Source organism: Lipomyces tetrasporus (assembly GCF_029532465.1).
Source record: "Lipomyces tetrasporus strain NRRL Y-64009 chromosome Unknown POJ06scaffold_6, whole genome shotgun sequence".
NCBI lineage: Eukaryota > Fungi > Ascomycota > Lipomycetes > Lipomycetales > Lipomycetaceae > Lipomyces > Lipomyces tetrasporus.
The window spans coordinates 366402-378434 of record NW_026611601.1 but is presented as its reverse complement, the minus strand read 5'-3'; the positions used below and the strand labels follow the sequence as shown (position 1 = coordinate 378434).

Here is a 12033-nt window from a genome sequence, read left to right as displayed (position 1 = left end):
GCGCTCCTGCGGCTATGGATCTTCCACGCAACATATCGACGCGAAGGGATCAAAATCACGATCCATATTCAGCAATTCGGAAACCGGATTCATCATAGGCTACGAAGCATCATATTAGATTGCTATGGTGGGTATTTGGCAACAGCTTCATTTTGGTATTGCAAAGTAACATTTATAATTCTAGGCTGCGAAACGAGCGAAATTGGTACGCCAACAATCGATACACCAATGCGACGATAGAGTCGACCTTTAGACGACATACTAATTTATGTTAGGCTGATCTAGTTAATTATCGCATGCGAGCAATTCTCGAAGATGGGCGGCAATTTACCGGGCAGATGCTGGCATTTGACAAGGTACAAATTTTCGATGTGTGCAATCATCGAAACTTACAATTGTCCGTCTTGCAATTCGATCTGATTTAACGAATATCTAGCACATGAACATCGTCCTTGCAGACTGCGAAGAGTTCAGACTTACTAGACGTAATGCCAACGCGAGGAAGCAAGGCGCCAAAACGGATGCTTTGACCGCAGCAGCAGATGCCGTTGAAGAGAAGCGAACTTTAGGACTCGTTATTCTACGAGGTGAAAATATTGTGTCCGTGAGCGTCGAGGCACCACCACCATCGGAAGATATGCCACGACTGGGTGTGATTCCGCCAGGAGCTGGTGTTGCACGTGCGGTAGGTAGAGGATTGGGTGGATTTGTACCTGGCATGGGATTTTAGGCAACGGGCGTGTGTAGGTTAGCTTACAGAAGTTTTGGCTTACTTGTATAAAATTGATTTATTGGGTTGTATGGTTTGCATCTGGCATATAACGATTATAACTAGCTGAGTTATCAAAATGTACAATATTTGTTCTGATCTAGAACAGTTTGTAGAAACGGTCACATAAAATTGCGAGTACTAAAGTTCTTGAGGAGCAATGGCAATACTTCAATTTCGAAACGGTCTCGATAATGTTTGGTGGGACCAGCGTAGAAGTCTGCGACGTATTAAGGTTGGGTGGGAGGTCAAAAATGTCAAATGCGGGCTGCCGTTAAGGAGACAACCCCTAGATGCACACGCCTCGAGCGGATCGGACTATCCCCACGACCGAGGTGCGCTGGCTGAGCGATAGGCACATGTACCCTTCTGTCAATCGTCAGTTCTTACATAGACCACATTCGATTCATATTCGAGGTACGATTTGAGGAGTTAATCCATCGCGAATTTGTGGACATCTACGTTTGTAGCTGTGACAATCATTGCGCGACACTCTGATATTTGCACACTCGAATTGCAAATCTTCTACCAGTCCAGAAATTACGATCAGCTTGTTGTCTCACCAGGGGAGTCATAGGGATTCGTTTGCAAATGGCGGCAAGCAGAGAAGTTGCCCACGATGGCGTTGCCGGCGTGCGTATGACTGGTGACGTCGATATTTCGCGCCTCCTGGAACAGAATACGGCGTTGCACAAGCTTGTCAGTGACCAGCAAGCTACTATCTCGGAGTGGAAGGCAAGGGTCACCCAAGCATCGAAGGTCAGCGAGCATTATAAAGAGCGATTGCTCAGCGTGGAAAGTGAGCGAGACCAACTGCGGGAAGCCGTGAATAGTTTGGAGGGCCAATTGCGAACACTTAGTACTCGTGATGCAGCGTTAGAGAGGAAATCCACGGAGAGAGTAAACGGACACCTTGGTAAGTTGGTCACACTAATCGCAATCGCAATATGAAGACCTAATATGATGCAGCATCTGAGGACGAACTGGCGCAGGCCACACATATAGTTGACATACCTACGACCTCGACTGTTGCCGCACAAGCAAGGAGTTCAGTTGCATCGCTCAATCATTCGGAAGCTGAGATGAATCTTGCAGCACTGTGCTCACCTGACTCTTTCACCGATCGAATAACTATCAAACAACCAGCAAATACTGGGACAGCAACTGTGCAGCTTGAAGATATGTCGTCTAGCAGGAACTCACTTGATGCGCCTACCACGGGGTTTGCAAAAGCAATAAATTACGCATTTGGAAGCAGCGACATATCACTATCATTAGGCAACGGTAGCAGTTCTAGCTACACCACAGCTGGCGAGACAGAATCTAGAGGGTCGCCAATTCTCTCGTCACTGTCAGAACCAGTTCCCACAGTCGTTAAGCCTACTGCCATTGAAGAGAAAGGCATTGCTTGGTCCGAGGTTCAGAACAAACAAAAAGACGGCTTGCATTCCCGAACAGCGTCCAGTGCCTTTTCCTTCGAGACCACTGCTCAGGATGAGTATGCTATACAATGGGCTACCCGAGCTGACAGGAATTCGACGTCATCAATTGAGTACGTGGATGACTATGGGGAAGAGGATGAGAAAGGGGAAGATGAGTCTCAAATGGCCACGCCTACACTGGAATCGATCGGTGGCCTAGGCTCTGACTCCTTGCCACAGCCATCAACATCAAAGTTGACGGCGACGGAATTCCCCAAGCGAGTACAGTCTTATTTCCCTACTGGGTTCGCAGGTCGTACCAGTTCTGTCAACACAGGATTGGGAGTTGCTGGAATCGAAGACAGAGATTTCCCTGTTGCCACAAACTCTGTTGATACTGACTCTGCGCATCCACCGTCTTACGTCGTTAAGACCGACGCATCGCCGAGACTAGGTCATGCTTACACTGACGACAATTCTTCGAAGAGCCCACAATCAACAGAGCCAAATGATTCGCCCGTTTACTTTCCCCCTTCGTCACCAGCTACGCTGCGCAGCAGGTCTTCAACGGTCCCCGCGACGGTAATATTTTCACCACAGTCGGCCGGATCATACTATGAGAACGCTCCTATTCTACAGCCCACTTCAGTCCTTCTGATCACTGCGGAGAGTCTTCCAACTATCGCAGTGTCCGTCGTTTCCTCTCGTGTACGCAATCTCCAAAAAGTGAAGAGCAAACTGGATGACCCCATCATTATTCTGTCCATCCGTGACCGGTCCACAGATAAAGAGTGGTGGAAGATCTCCAAAGTGCTCAGCAGTCTCGTTGCTCTTGATTCTACATTACGAACTGAGCTTGGCAATTTCGTGATCCCCAGATTGCCCGATAGGACGCTTTTCGCTAGTCTGGCGCCGTCAAAAGTGGACATGCGGCGAAAAATGTTAGAGGATTACTTTTCGGCCGTGATGAGTATTCCGGCACTACATGATGACAAGAAGGCGGCAGTTTTGTTTGGCGAGTTCTTGTCTACTGACATTATCGACCCAATGGCTATGGCAGATACCGGCGTCCGGAAAGAGGGTTACCTAACCAAACGCGGCAAAAATTTCGGTGGCTGGAAAATGCGCTATTTCGTGCTCGATAGCCCTGAACTCCAGTATTATGAAATTGCTGGAGGGGCACATCTGGGAACAATAAGACTTGATCTGGCGGATATTATCAAGCAGGATACATGCCACGAAACTGAAGATAGCAAAATTTATCGACATTCCTTTCAAATTCTGGAGCGCAAACGTCAGGATTCAGTTGCTGTCACAAAACATATTCTCTGTGCGGAAAATGATGACGAGCGGGATGACTGGGTTGACGCCCTACAGGAGTTTGTTGAACCTCACGCCGTGAAGTCAAGTGATGCGCACAGTATTGTCAGTACGGTTGGTCCTGTCGCGGTAATGTCGTCATCATCATCAGCGGCTAGCGTTGTCATTACATCACCTAAGAAGAAATTGCCAATTGGACTGTCGCTCGCGTCGTCTATGTCACGAAAGAAGTGGATGGAACGGGAGAAGACAGACACGGAGTCTACGGTTGGATACGGAGAATATGCTCAGAGTAATAAGAGCTCATCCAGTTTCAATGAGCAGTCACCGAGTCCTCCAGGGTCGGCGACTTCGGTGGCCTCGACATCCGCTCCATCGTCTGTACATTTCAACAAGGGCCTACCTCCGGCGTTCCCACAGTCGCACGAATGGTCAAATGCCGAAGAGAGAGAATTGGAGAAGGATTTGAAAAAGCAGAAGAAGCGTAGTTTCTTTTCACTGAAAAAGGATCCCTGGTCAGATCGTTCACCATCACCATCACCAACACCGATGCAGCTTGCAGACCAAGTGAAATCACAACAACAGCACCAATTGGATAACCGAAAGTTCCTGCAACTTGATTTCGATTCGTTTCAGCAAAGCCCCATATACGAATATCGAGCGTCCGTTTCACGACCATTTTTGACTGATGAGCCAGTAAATAGAGAGCTCCCGCAGAATTATGATGACGATGAAAAGTACAAAGGTGAAATAGTACGGGGTGGGATCAAATCAATCAACAGTACAATTGTGGTCGGTGTATTTGGAATTACACTGGCACAGGCGATAGAGATTTCATACATAGCCAAAGGTGAAGTTAAGCTGCCCTCTGTAGTGTATCGATGTATTGAATATCTGGATTCTAAGGATGCAGCGAAGGAAGAGGGCATCTTCAGACTCAGTGGGTCCAGCACAGTCATCAGGGCTCTGAAAGAAAGATTTAATACGGGTAATTACAACGGATAACGATTGTTGAGCGTTGTGCTAACATGAGTAGATGCGGATGTGAACCTTGTTGAGGATGGCGTGAATTACGACGTCCACGCAGTGGCTGGTCTGCTGAAGCTGTATCTGCGAGAGCTTCCAACAAATGTTTTGACAGAAGACCTAAAGGTCGAGTTTGTTCAGTCTATTGAGATACCGAATCGGCAGTCACGCTTGCATATGTTTTATGTCCTTCTACGCCAGCTTCCTCCTGAAAACTATAGTCTTCTGAAGGCGCTGTCGCGATTTCTTATAAAGATCGTGGACAAGTCCAACCAGAATAAAATGAACATTAGAAATAGTATGTAGTTGTGTCGTGTGAGAGTCAGTTTGATACTAATATTTGGTAGTTGGCATTGTGTTTGCCCCTACCTTGAACATATCCAACGCACTGGTGCAAATGTTCATTGCAGATTATTCACTTCTTTTTATCGACAGGAAGTCATGACCTTCCTGATAAAGTGTAAGGAGTTGGCATCGCATGCTGAGTTCACGTAGAACTTATGCTTTTGGTTTGGTAGGTGTCTTGTTGCATTACGATGGTTAATATTTGGGTCCTTGCTGTTTTGTATGCTTTATGTAATTTGCTGCTTTAGACTAATGTGGAACAACATCAGGTTTGGCGTTTGAGTTATGTGTATGATTCGTCTGTATCCTTCTGTTTAGACAATTCTTTGTGTGCTATTTAAAAGTCGGTCGTCGATACGCTCTCCGGATCTATATTAGATGCGACGAAATAAAATTTGCAATTTATATTCCATCCGGCCGTAATACGAAGTTAACCTTCAGGTGATATAGCCTTATCTTCTTAGATGCTCACAGACTAAAAGATGAAAGATGCAATTTTGTTTGCAACCCCCGATGCCGACGTGAGCCGGCGGTGAACCCAGCAGTCCTAACCCTATTTGCTGCTCGAGGGCGGCACACCTTAAGTACTCGGCGCATGCTAGAAGACACACCTTAACACGAGTTCACGACCGATAGTCAGCAATCCATTATCATCATTTGGTGACGAATACGCCACTGATTGTTCGCATACAATTGATCTAGGTAAGTTATAATTTGCTTGTCACACAAGATGATGGCAGGAACAACTTGCCGGACGTGGATCTCGGATTACATAGTCTGCAGATCGACTCGCTTTATCCGGGATCTGGCGCAATTGGACGTGGGAAGGCGATCAATGGCCAAAGGAAGGACTAACGACTTTGAGACATAGTGCGTTAAATAGATCGATAGCAATCATGGCTCAAGCATTGCCGATCCAATTCCAGGAGCACTTGCAGCTAGCTGCAATTGGCATCCCTCAGAATGCGATCGGCTTTAATTCTTGCACGTTGGAGAGCGACCACTATATTTGGTATGCTACACAGCCCGATCGCCAATTTAATATATGGATATGTAATTAACATTGATCGACAGTATTCGGGAGACGAACGATTCGGGCGCCCAAGTTGTCATCATTGACTTACAAAATGGCAATAACACTGCTCGCCGCAACATCTCTGCCGATTCAGCCATCATGAACCCTGCAGCTAATATTATTGCATTGCGTGCGCAAGGACGTACTTTGCAAGTTTTCAACTTGGATTTGAAGCAAAAGTTGAAATCGTATGTAATGGACGAGGATGTTGTTTTCTGGAAATGGATCTCCGACAAGTCGTTGGGATTGATTACTGAGACAAGCATCTACCACTGGGATATTATTGATTCCACTCAAGCTGCGCCGGTCAAGATCACGGAACGTCATGTGTCGCTCGTGGTATGTACTTATTTGGGGTGGCTGTGTAGTTATTGTTCTGACTTGTTGCACAGGGTTCTCAAATTATCAACTACAGAGTCGACTCTGATGGAAAGTGGACGGTTTTGATTGGTATTTCTCAGCAGCAGGGTCGTGTTGTCGGCAACATGCAGTTGTACTCCGTTGACCGCAAACAGTCACAAGCTATCGAGGGGCATGCTGCTACATTTGCCAGGCTACGCTTGGAAGGTGCTACTATGGACACGAAGTTGTTTGCGTTCTCTACTCGTACTGGAACAGGAGCCAAATTGCATATTGTCGAAGTCGATGCTCAGGCTAATGCTCCAAAATACACCAAGAAGGCTGTGGACGTGTTCTTCCCACCTGAGGCAACCAACGACTTCCCCGTCGCACTGCAGATTTCCGACAAGTACGGTATCCTGTATCTTGTGACCAAGTACGGCTTCATTCACTTGTACGATCTGGACTCTGGTGTCTGCATATATATGAACAGAATCTCTTCCGAGACTATTTTCACGTCGACCACTCATGTGGCGTCCTCGGGCATTATGGCCATCAACCGCAAGGGCCAGGTTTTGTCTGTGTCTGTCGACGAGAAGACAATCATACCATACATTCGTGATAACTTGTCCAACATCTCGCTTGCGGTCTCACTCGCATCGCGTGCTGGTCTCAGTGGTGCTGACGACTTGTATGTGCAGCAATTCTCCCAGTTGATTGCTTCCGGACAGTACGGTGAGGCCGCTCGTGTCGCAGCTACTTCGCCTCGGGGCATCTTGCGGACCCCCCAGACAATCGAACAATTCAAGCACCTTCCCGCTATCGCTGGTCAACCATCTCCTATCCTGCAGTACTTTGGAACGTTGCTCGATAAGGGCTCGCTTAATCGCCACGAGTCGCTTGAGCTTGCTCGACCAGTCTTGTTACAGAACAAGAAGCCATTGCTCGAGAAGTGGCTGAAAGAGAACAAGTTGGAATGCTCCGAGGAGCTCGGCGACATCGTCCGTGCTCACGACATTACGTTGGCTTTGAGTGTCTACCTTCGAGCCAACGTTCCTGCCAAGGTTGTCGCGTGCTTTGCTGAGACCGGACAGTTTGAAAAGATCTTGCCGTACTGCACCAAGGTCGGATATAGTCCGGATTTTGCAGTTCTGCTACAGAATATTGTTCGGATCAACACAGAGAAGGGCGCCGAATTCGCCGCGCAGCTCGCCAACCATGAAGGTGGCGCTTTGGTGGATATCAATAAGGTTGTCGACATCTTCTTGTCTCAGAACATGATTCAACAGGCTACCGCATTTCTACTCGATGCGTTGAAGGCAAACGTTCCAGAACAGGGACATTTGCAGACCCGTTTGTTGGAGATCAATCTCGTGAGCGCACCACAGGTTGCCGACGCCATTCTCGGCAACGATATGTTCAGCTACTACGACAAGAAGCGTATCGCGGCTCTGTGCGAGAAGGCCGGACTGCTACAGCGGGCGTTGGAACACTATGACGATATTGCTGATATCAAGCGGTGCATTGTTCATACCAATGTGTTAAACCCTGACTGGCTAGTGCAGTATTTTGGCGCCAAGTTGAGTGTGGAGCAGTCGCTTGATTGCTTGCGGGAGATGTTAAGAGTGAATATCCGGCAGAACTTGCAGGTTGTGATTCAGATTGCGATCAAATATTCCGATCTTCTGGGTCCTCAGCGCATTGTCTCGCTTTTTGAGGAGTTCAAGTCCTTCGAGGGCTTGTACTATTACCTGCAGAGCACGGTCAACCTGACTCAAGATCCCGATGTCGTGCTCAAGTACATTCAGTCTGCGTGCCAGGTCGGCCAGTTTACCGAAGTCGAGCGTATTTGCCGCGATAATTCGGTTTATAACCCGGAGAAAGTCAAGAACTTTCTCAAGGAGGCTAAGTTGGCAGACCAGCTGCCGCTGATCATTGTCTGCGACCGATTCAACTTCATCCACGATCTCGTACTCTACCTGTATCAGAACCAGCAGTTCAAGTTCATTGAGACGTATGTTCAGATGGTCAATCCTTCGCGTACGCCGGCGGTCGTCGGCGGTTTGGTTGATGTGGATTGCGATGAATCGATTATCAAGGGTCTTCTGCAGTCCGTCCTCGGCCAGGTCCCTATTGAGGAACTAGTGGCCGAGGTCGAGAAGCGCAACCGGCTGAAGCTGATCTTGCCGTTCTTGGAGGCCACAATGCAGACCGGGTCTCAGGACCCGGCGCTATTCAACGCGCTGGCAAAGATTTACATAGACAGCAATAACAACCCGGAAAAGTTCTTGCGTGAGAATAACTTGTATAATTCGCTGGTTGTCGGAAAGTATTGCGAGAAGCGAGACCCATACCTTGCGTTTATTGCATACGAAAAAGGCCAGAACGATCTCGAGTTGGTCTACATAACAAACGAGAATTCTATGTTCAAACACCAGGCGCGATACTTGGTTGCACGTGCTGATGAGGATTTGTGGTCTGCGGTGTTGGACGAGTCGAACATTCACAGGCGACAATTAATTGACCAGGTCGTGGCTACGGCGGTGCCGGAGTCGAGCAGCCCTGAAGACGTGTCTGTTGCGGTCAAGGCATTTATGGCTGCTGATTTGCCGATCGAGCTCATTGAGTTGCTTGAGAAGATCATTCTCGAGCCGTCGCCATTCAATGACAATGAGAATTTGCAGAACCTGTTGATCTTGACTGCGATCAAGGCTGACAAGGCCAAGGTTATGGACTATATTGAGCGACTTGACAACTACGACGCGACCGATATTGCGCAGATCGCGATCGAAAATGGCTTGTACGAGGAAGCGTTCAACATCTTCAAGAAGCAGAAGAGCCACACAGAGGCAATCGGGGTGTTGGTCGACCACTTGATGTCTCTTGACCGGGCCGAAGCGTACGCGGAGAAAGTTGACTTGCCCGAAGTGTGGAGCTACCTTGGCCAGGCCCAACTCAAAGGGCTTAGGATCAACGACGCGATCGAGTCGTACATCCGTGCGAACGATGCCAGCAACTACCAGGAAGTGATTGACATTGCGTCGCATGCGGGCCGGGACGAGGAGCTTGTCAAGTTCTTGGTTCTTGCGCGAAAGACGATCCGGGAGCCGGTTGTCGATAGCCAGTTGCTGCTTTCGTACGCGCGGATCGGCAAGCTGCCCGAGTTTGAGGAGCTGCTGAGTGGCCCGAATGTGGCCGACGTGGAATCTGTCGGCGACAAGTTGTTTGAAGAGGGCAACTACGATGCGGCCAAGGTGCTTTACCGGTCGGTGTCGAACTGGGCCAAGTTGGCGTCTACGTTGGTGTACCTGGGCGACTACCAGGCGGCGGTGGACTCGGCGCGCAAGGCGGGCAGCGTCAAGGTGTGGAAGCAGGTGAACGCGGCTTGTATTGCGAAGAAGGAGTTCCGGCTGGCGCAGATTTGCGGGCTGAACTTGATTGTGCACGCGGAGGAGTTGCAGGATCTTGTCAGGACGTACGAGAACAATGGATATTTCGACGAGCTGATCGGATTGCTCGAGCAAGGACTTGGTCTTGAGCGGGCGCACATGGGCATGTTTACGGAGCTTGCGATCCTGTACTCCAAGTACCACCCCGAGCGGATGATGGAGCACCTGAAGTTGTTTTGGTCGCGGATCAACATTCCAAAAGCGATCCGGGCGTGCGAGGACGCGCACCTGTGGCCGGAGCTCGTATTTTTGTACTGCCACTACGACGAGTGGGACAACGCGGCGCTGTCGATCATGGAGCACGCGGCGGACGCGTTTGAGCACTCTGCGTTCAAGGACATTGTCGTCAAGGTCGCCAACCTCGAGATTTACTATCGGGCGGTGAATTTTTACCTGGCTGAGCAGCCGCAGCTGCTGACGGACCTGCTGACGGCGCTGAGCCCGCGGATTGACGTGGCGCGGGTGGTCAAGATGTTCCAGAAGAGCGACAATTTGCCGCTGATCAAGCCGTTTCTGGCGGCGGTGCAGCAGCAGAACAACGGAGTTGTCAACAATGCGTACCACGATCTGTTGATCGAGGAGGAGGACTACAAGTCGCTGCGGGACTCTGTCGACCAGTTTGACAACTTTGACCCGCTCGAGCTTGCCAAGCGGCTCGAGGCGCACGATCTGATTTTCTTCCGGCAGATTGCGGGTCGGATCTACCGCAACAACAAGAAGTGGCACGAGTCGATCGAGCTGTGCAAGACCGACAAGCTGTACAAGGACGCGATCGAGACGGCTGCCGTGAGCGGCAAGGTCGAAGTTGCGGAGGAGTTGCTGCGGTATTTTGTCGAGACGGGCAACAAGGAGTGTTATGGGGCGATGCTGTACACGTGCTACGATCTTGTGCGGGAGGACGTTGTGAGCGAGCTCAATTGGCGGTATGGGCTTGAGGATTTTACGATGGTAAGCATAAATTTTGTTTTCTTCAAATAGTTGGAATTAGGCTAACGGGCGCAGCCATATCACATCAACAAGCGCCGGGAGCAACAGTCAAAGTTCAAGGCGTTGGAAGCGTTTGTGGAGGAGCAGAAGAAGAAGGCGCACGAGGGCCAGCAGCAGGATGGCGGCATGCTGGGTGGGCCGATTCTGGGCGGCAACAGCCGGTTATTGCTGACCCAGGGCGGCATTATGGGTGGATTGTAGTTAGAAATGTGTAGATTGTGCCAGCGTTAGAGGGATGGAGCCGTGGCGGAGATTTGTTTTACAGTTGTTAAATTTGAATCAGTTTCTATTATTGTTAACTATTTATTGTCTGGTGCAAGGGACGCGAAACGCGAAATGAAAGGCAAATTCGGGTTTGTGTCGTCGCGGGGATCGCCCCGGGCGGGACCAGTCGCGTCGTCGAAACGCGGCCCCTTCGTTTTATTTCCGCGTAGGATTAATTATGCGTTTATCTCACATGATATTTAATTGCCCCGAGCATGGCGATGAATGCTTAGACGGTGCGGCGGAAGCAAGCGTGCCTGAGTGCGTGCGCGTTCGCGTGCGCGGACTGGGCTTTTGGCTTAAGCGAGCAGCTGCCGTCGTACGCGGTGTCGGTGCCGAGCATACGTGCGTGGATTCGTTTTGATTTCCGTTCCTGACGGATTGGGGGATGAGACCGGAGATTCAGAGGCGGAGTGGGAAATGTGTGGGTTGGTTTTGTGTGGACGAAGAAAAAGAAAATAAAACAGGGCAGCGAGATTATTATGGGGACGCTGCTCCTTGCATAGAGCCCGCCGGCATTGACATGAAGCGTCGGGACGGACAAGGCATAACTGCTGCGCTTATCGCGGCATTGCTCGGGCCAGGCGCAGTTACGTCAGCGACCCGGGTTCGTCCGCAGTTCATTTGACAGACCGAGACTTAGATGATGGATGATTCTGTGCATTTTTTTGGGTCTGGCACTGCCACCCTGATGTCGTCAATGCGCAGGAGCACGAGAATTGACCAACGAACACAGTAGTCGTCGGTCCGATCAGAACAATCATAGTAATAGTAATGATCTGCGCAACAAAAACCCACATAACGCGCGAATCGACACAATACAAACGTTAATGATAAGTCGCGTATCTCGAACTGCAGGCCGAAGTGCGGCTCGATTGCACAGTGGGCTGCACGTGACCCCGGCAGTTGGTGGTGCGATAGTCGAGCGAGTGGCAGCGGCAACCGGAAACGCGGGTTTGCCACCGGCCAGCCTAGGTCTGCGTGGTTCGCCACTAACTGTGTCTGGACTAGTGCGAAACTCTGGTGTGCAAATTTTGC

At 49.7% G+C, this 12033-nt stretch overlaps 3 protein-coding genes across 3 annotated transcripts; all 3 read left to right on the top strand.

The window, feature by feature from the left end:
* The first annotated feature begins 2 nt into the window (after positions 1–2).
* Positions 3–830, top strand: POJ06DRAFT_114040 (uncharacterized protein). Its single transcript, XM_056184132.1, has 4 exons — positions 3–127; positions 185–205; positions 276–356; positions 437–830. Exons 1-4 carry the CDS (start codon positions 125–127, stop codon positions 728–730), a joined length of 399 nt encoding a protein of 132 aa, XP_056043103.1. The 5' UTR covers positions 3–124; the 3' UTR covers positions 731–830.
* A 412-nt stretch (positions 831–1242) lies between these two features.
* Positions 1243–5412, top strand: POJ06DRAFT_114059 (uncharacterized protein). The gene is made up of 4 exons (XM_056184133.1): positions 1243–1685; positions 1739–4498; positions 4547–4834; positions 4884–5412. Exons 1-4 carry the CDS (start codon positions 1361–1363, stop codon positions 4979–4981), a joined length of 3471 nt encoding a protein of 1156 aa, XP_056043102.1. The 5' UTR covers positions 1243–1360; the 3' UTR covers positions 4982–5412.
* A 96-nt stretch (positions 5413–5508) lies between these two features.
* POJ06DRAFT_114030 (uncharacterized protein) lies at positions 5509–11158 on the top strand. Its single transcript, XM_056184131.1, has 4 exons — positions 5509–5893; positions 5956–6295; positions 6349–10692; positions 10747–11158. Exons 1-4 carry the CDS (start codon positions 5778–5780, stop codon positions 10930–10932), a joined length of 4986 nt encoding a protein of 1661 aa, XP_056043101.1. The 5' UTR covers positions 5509–5777; the 3' UTR covers positions 10933–11158.
* Positions 11159–12033: the final 875 nt, after the last annotated feature.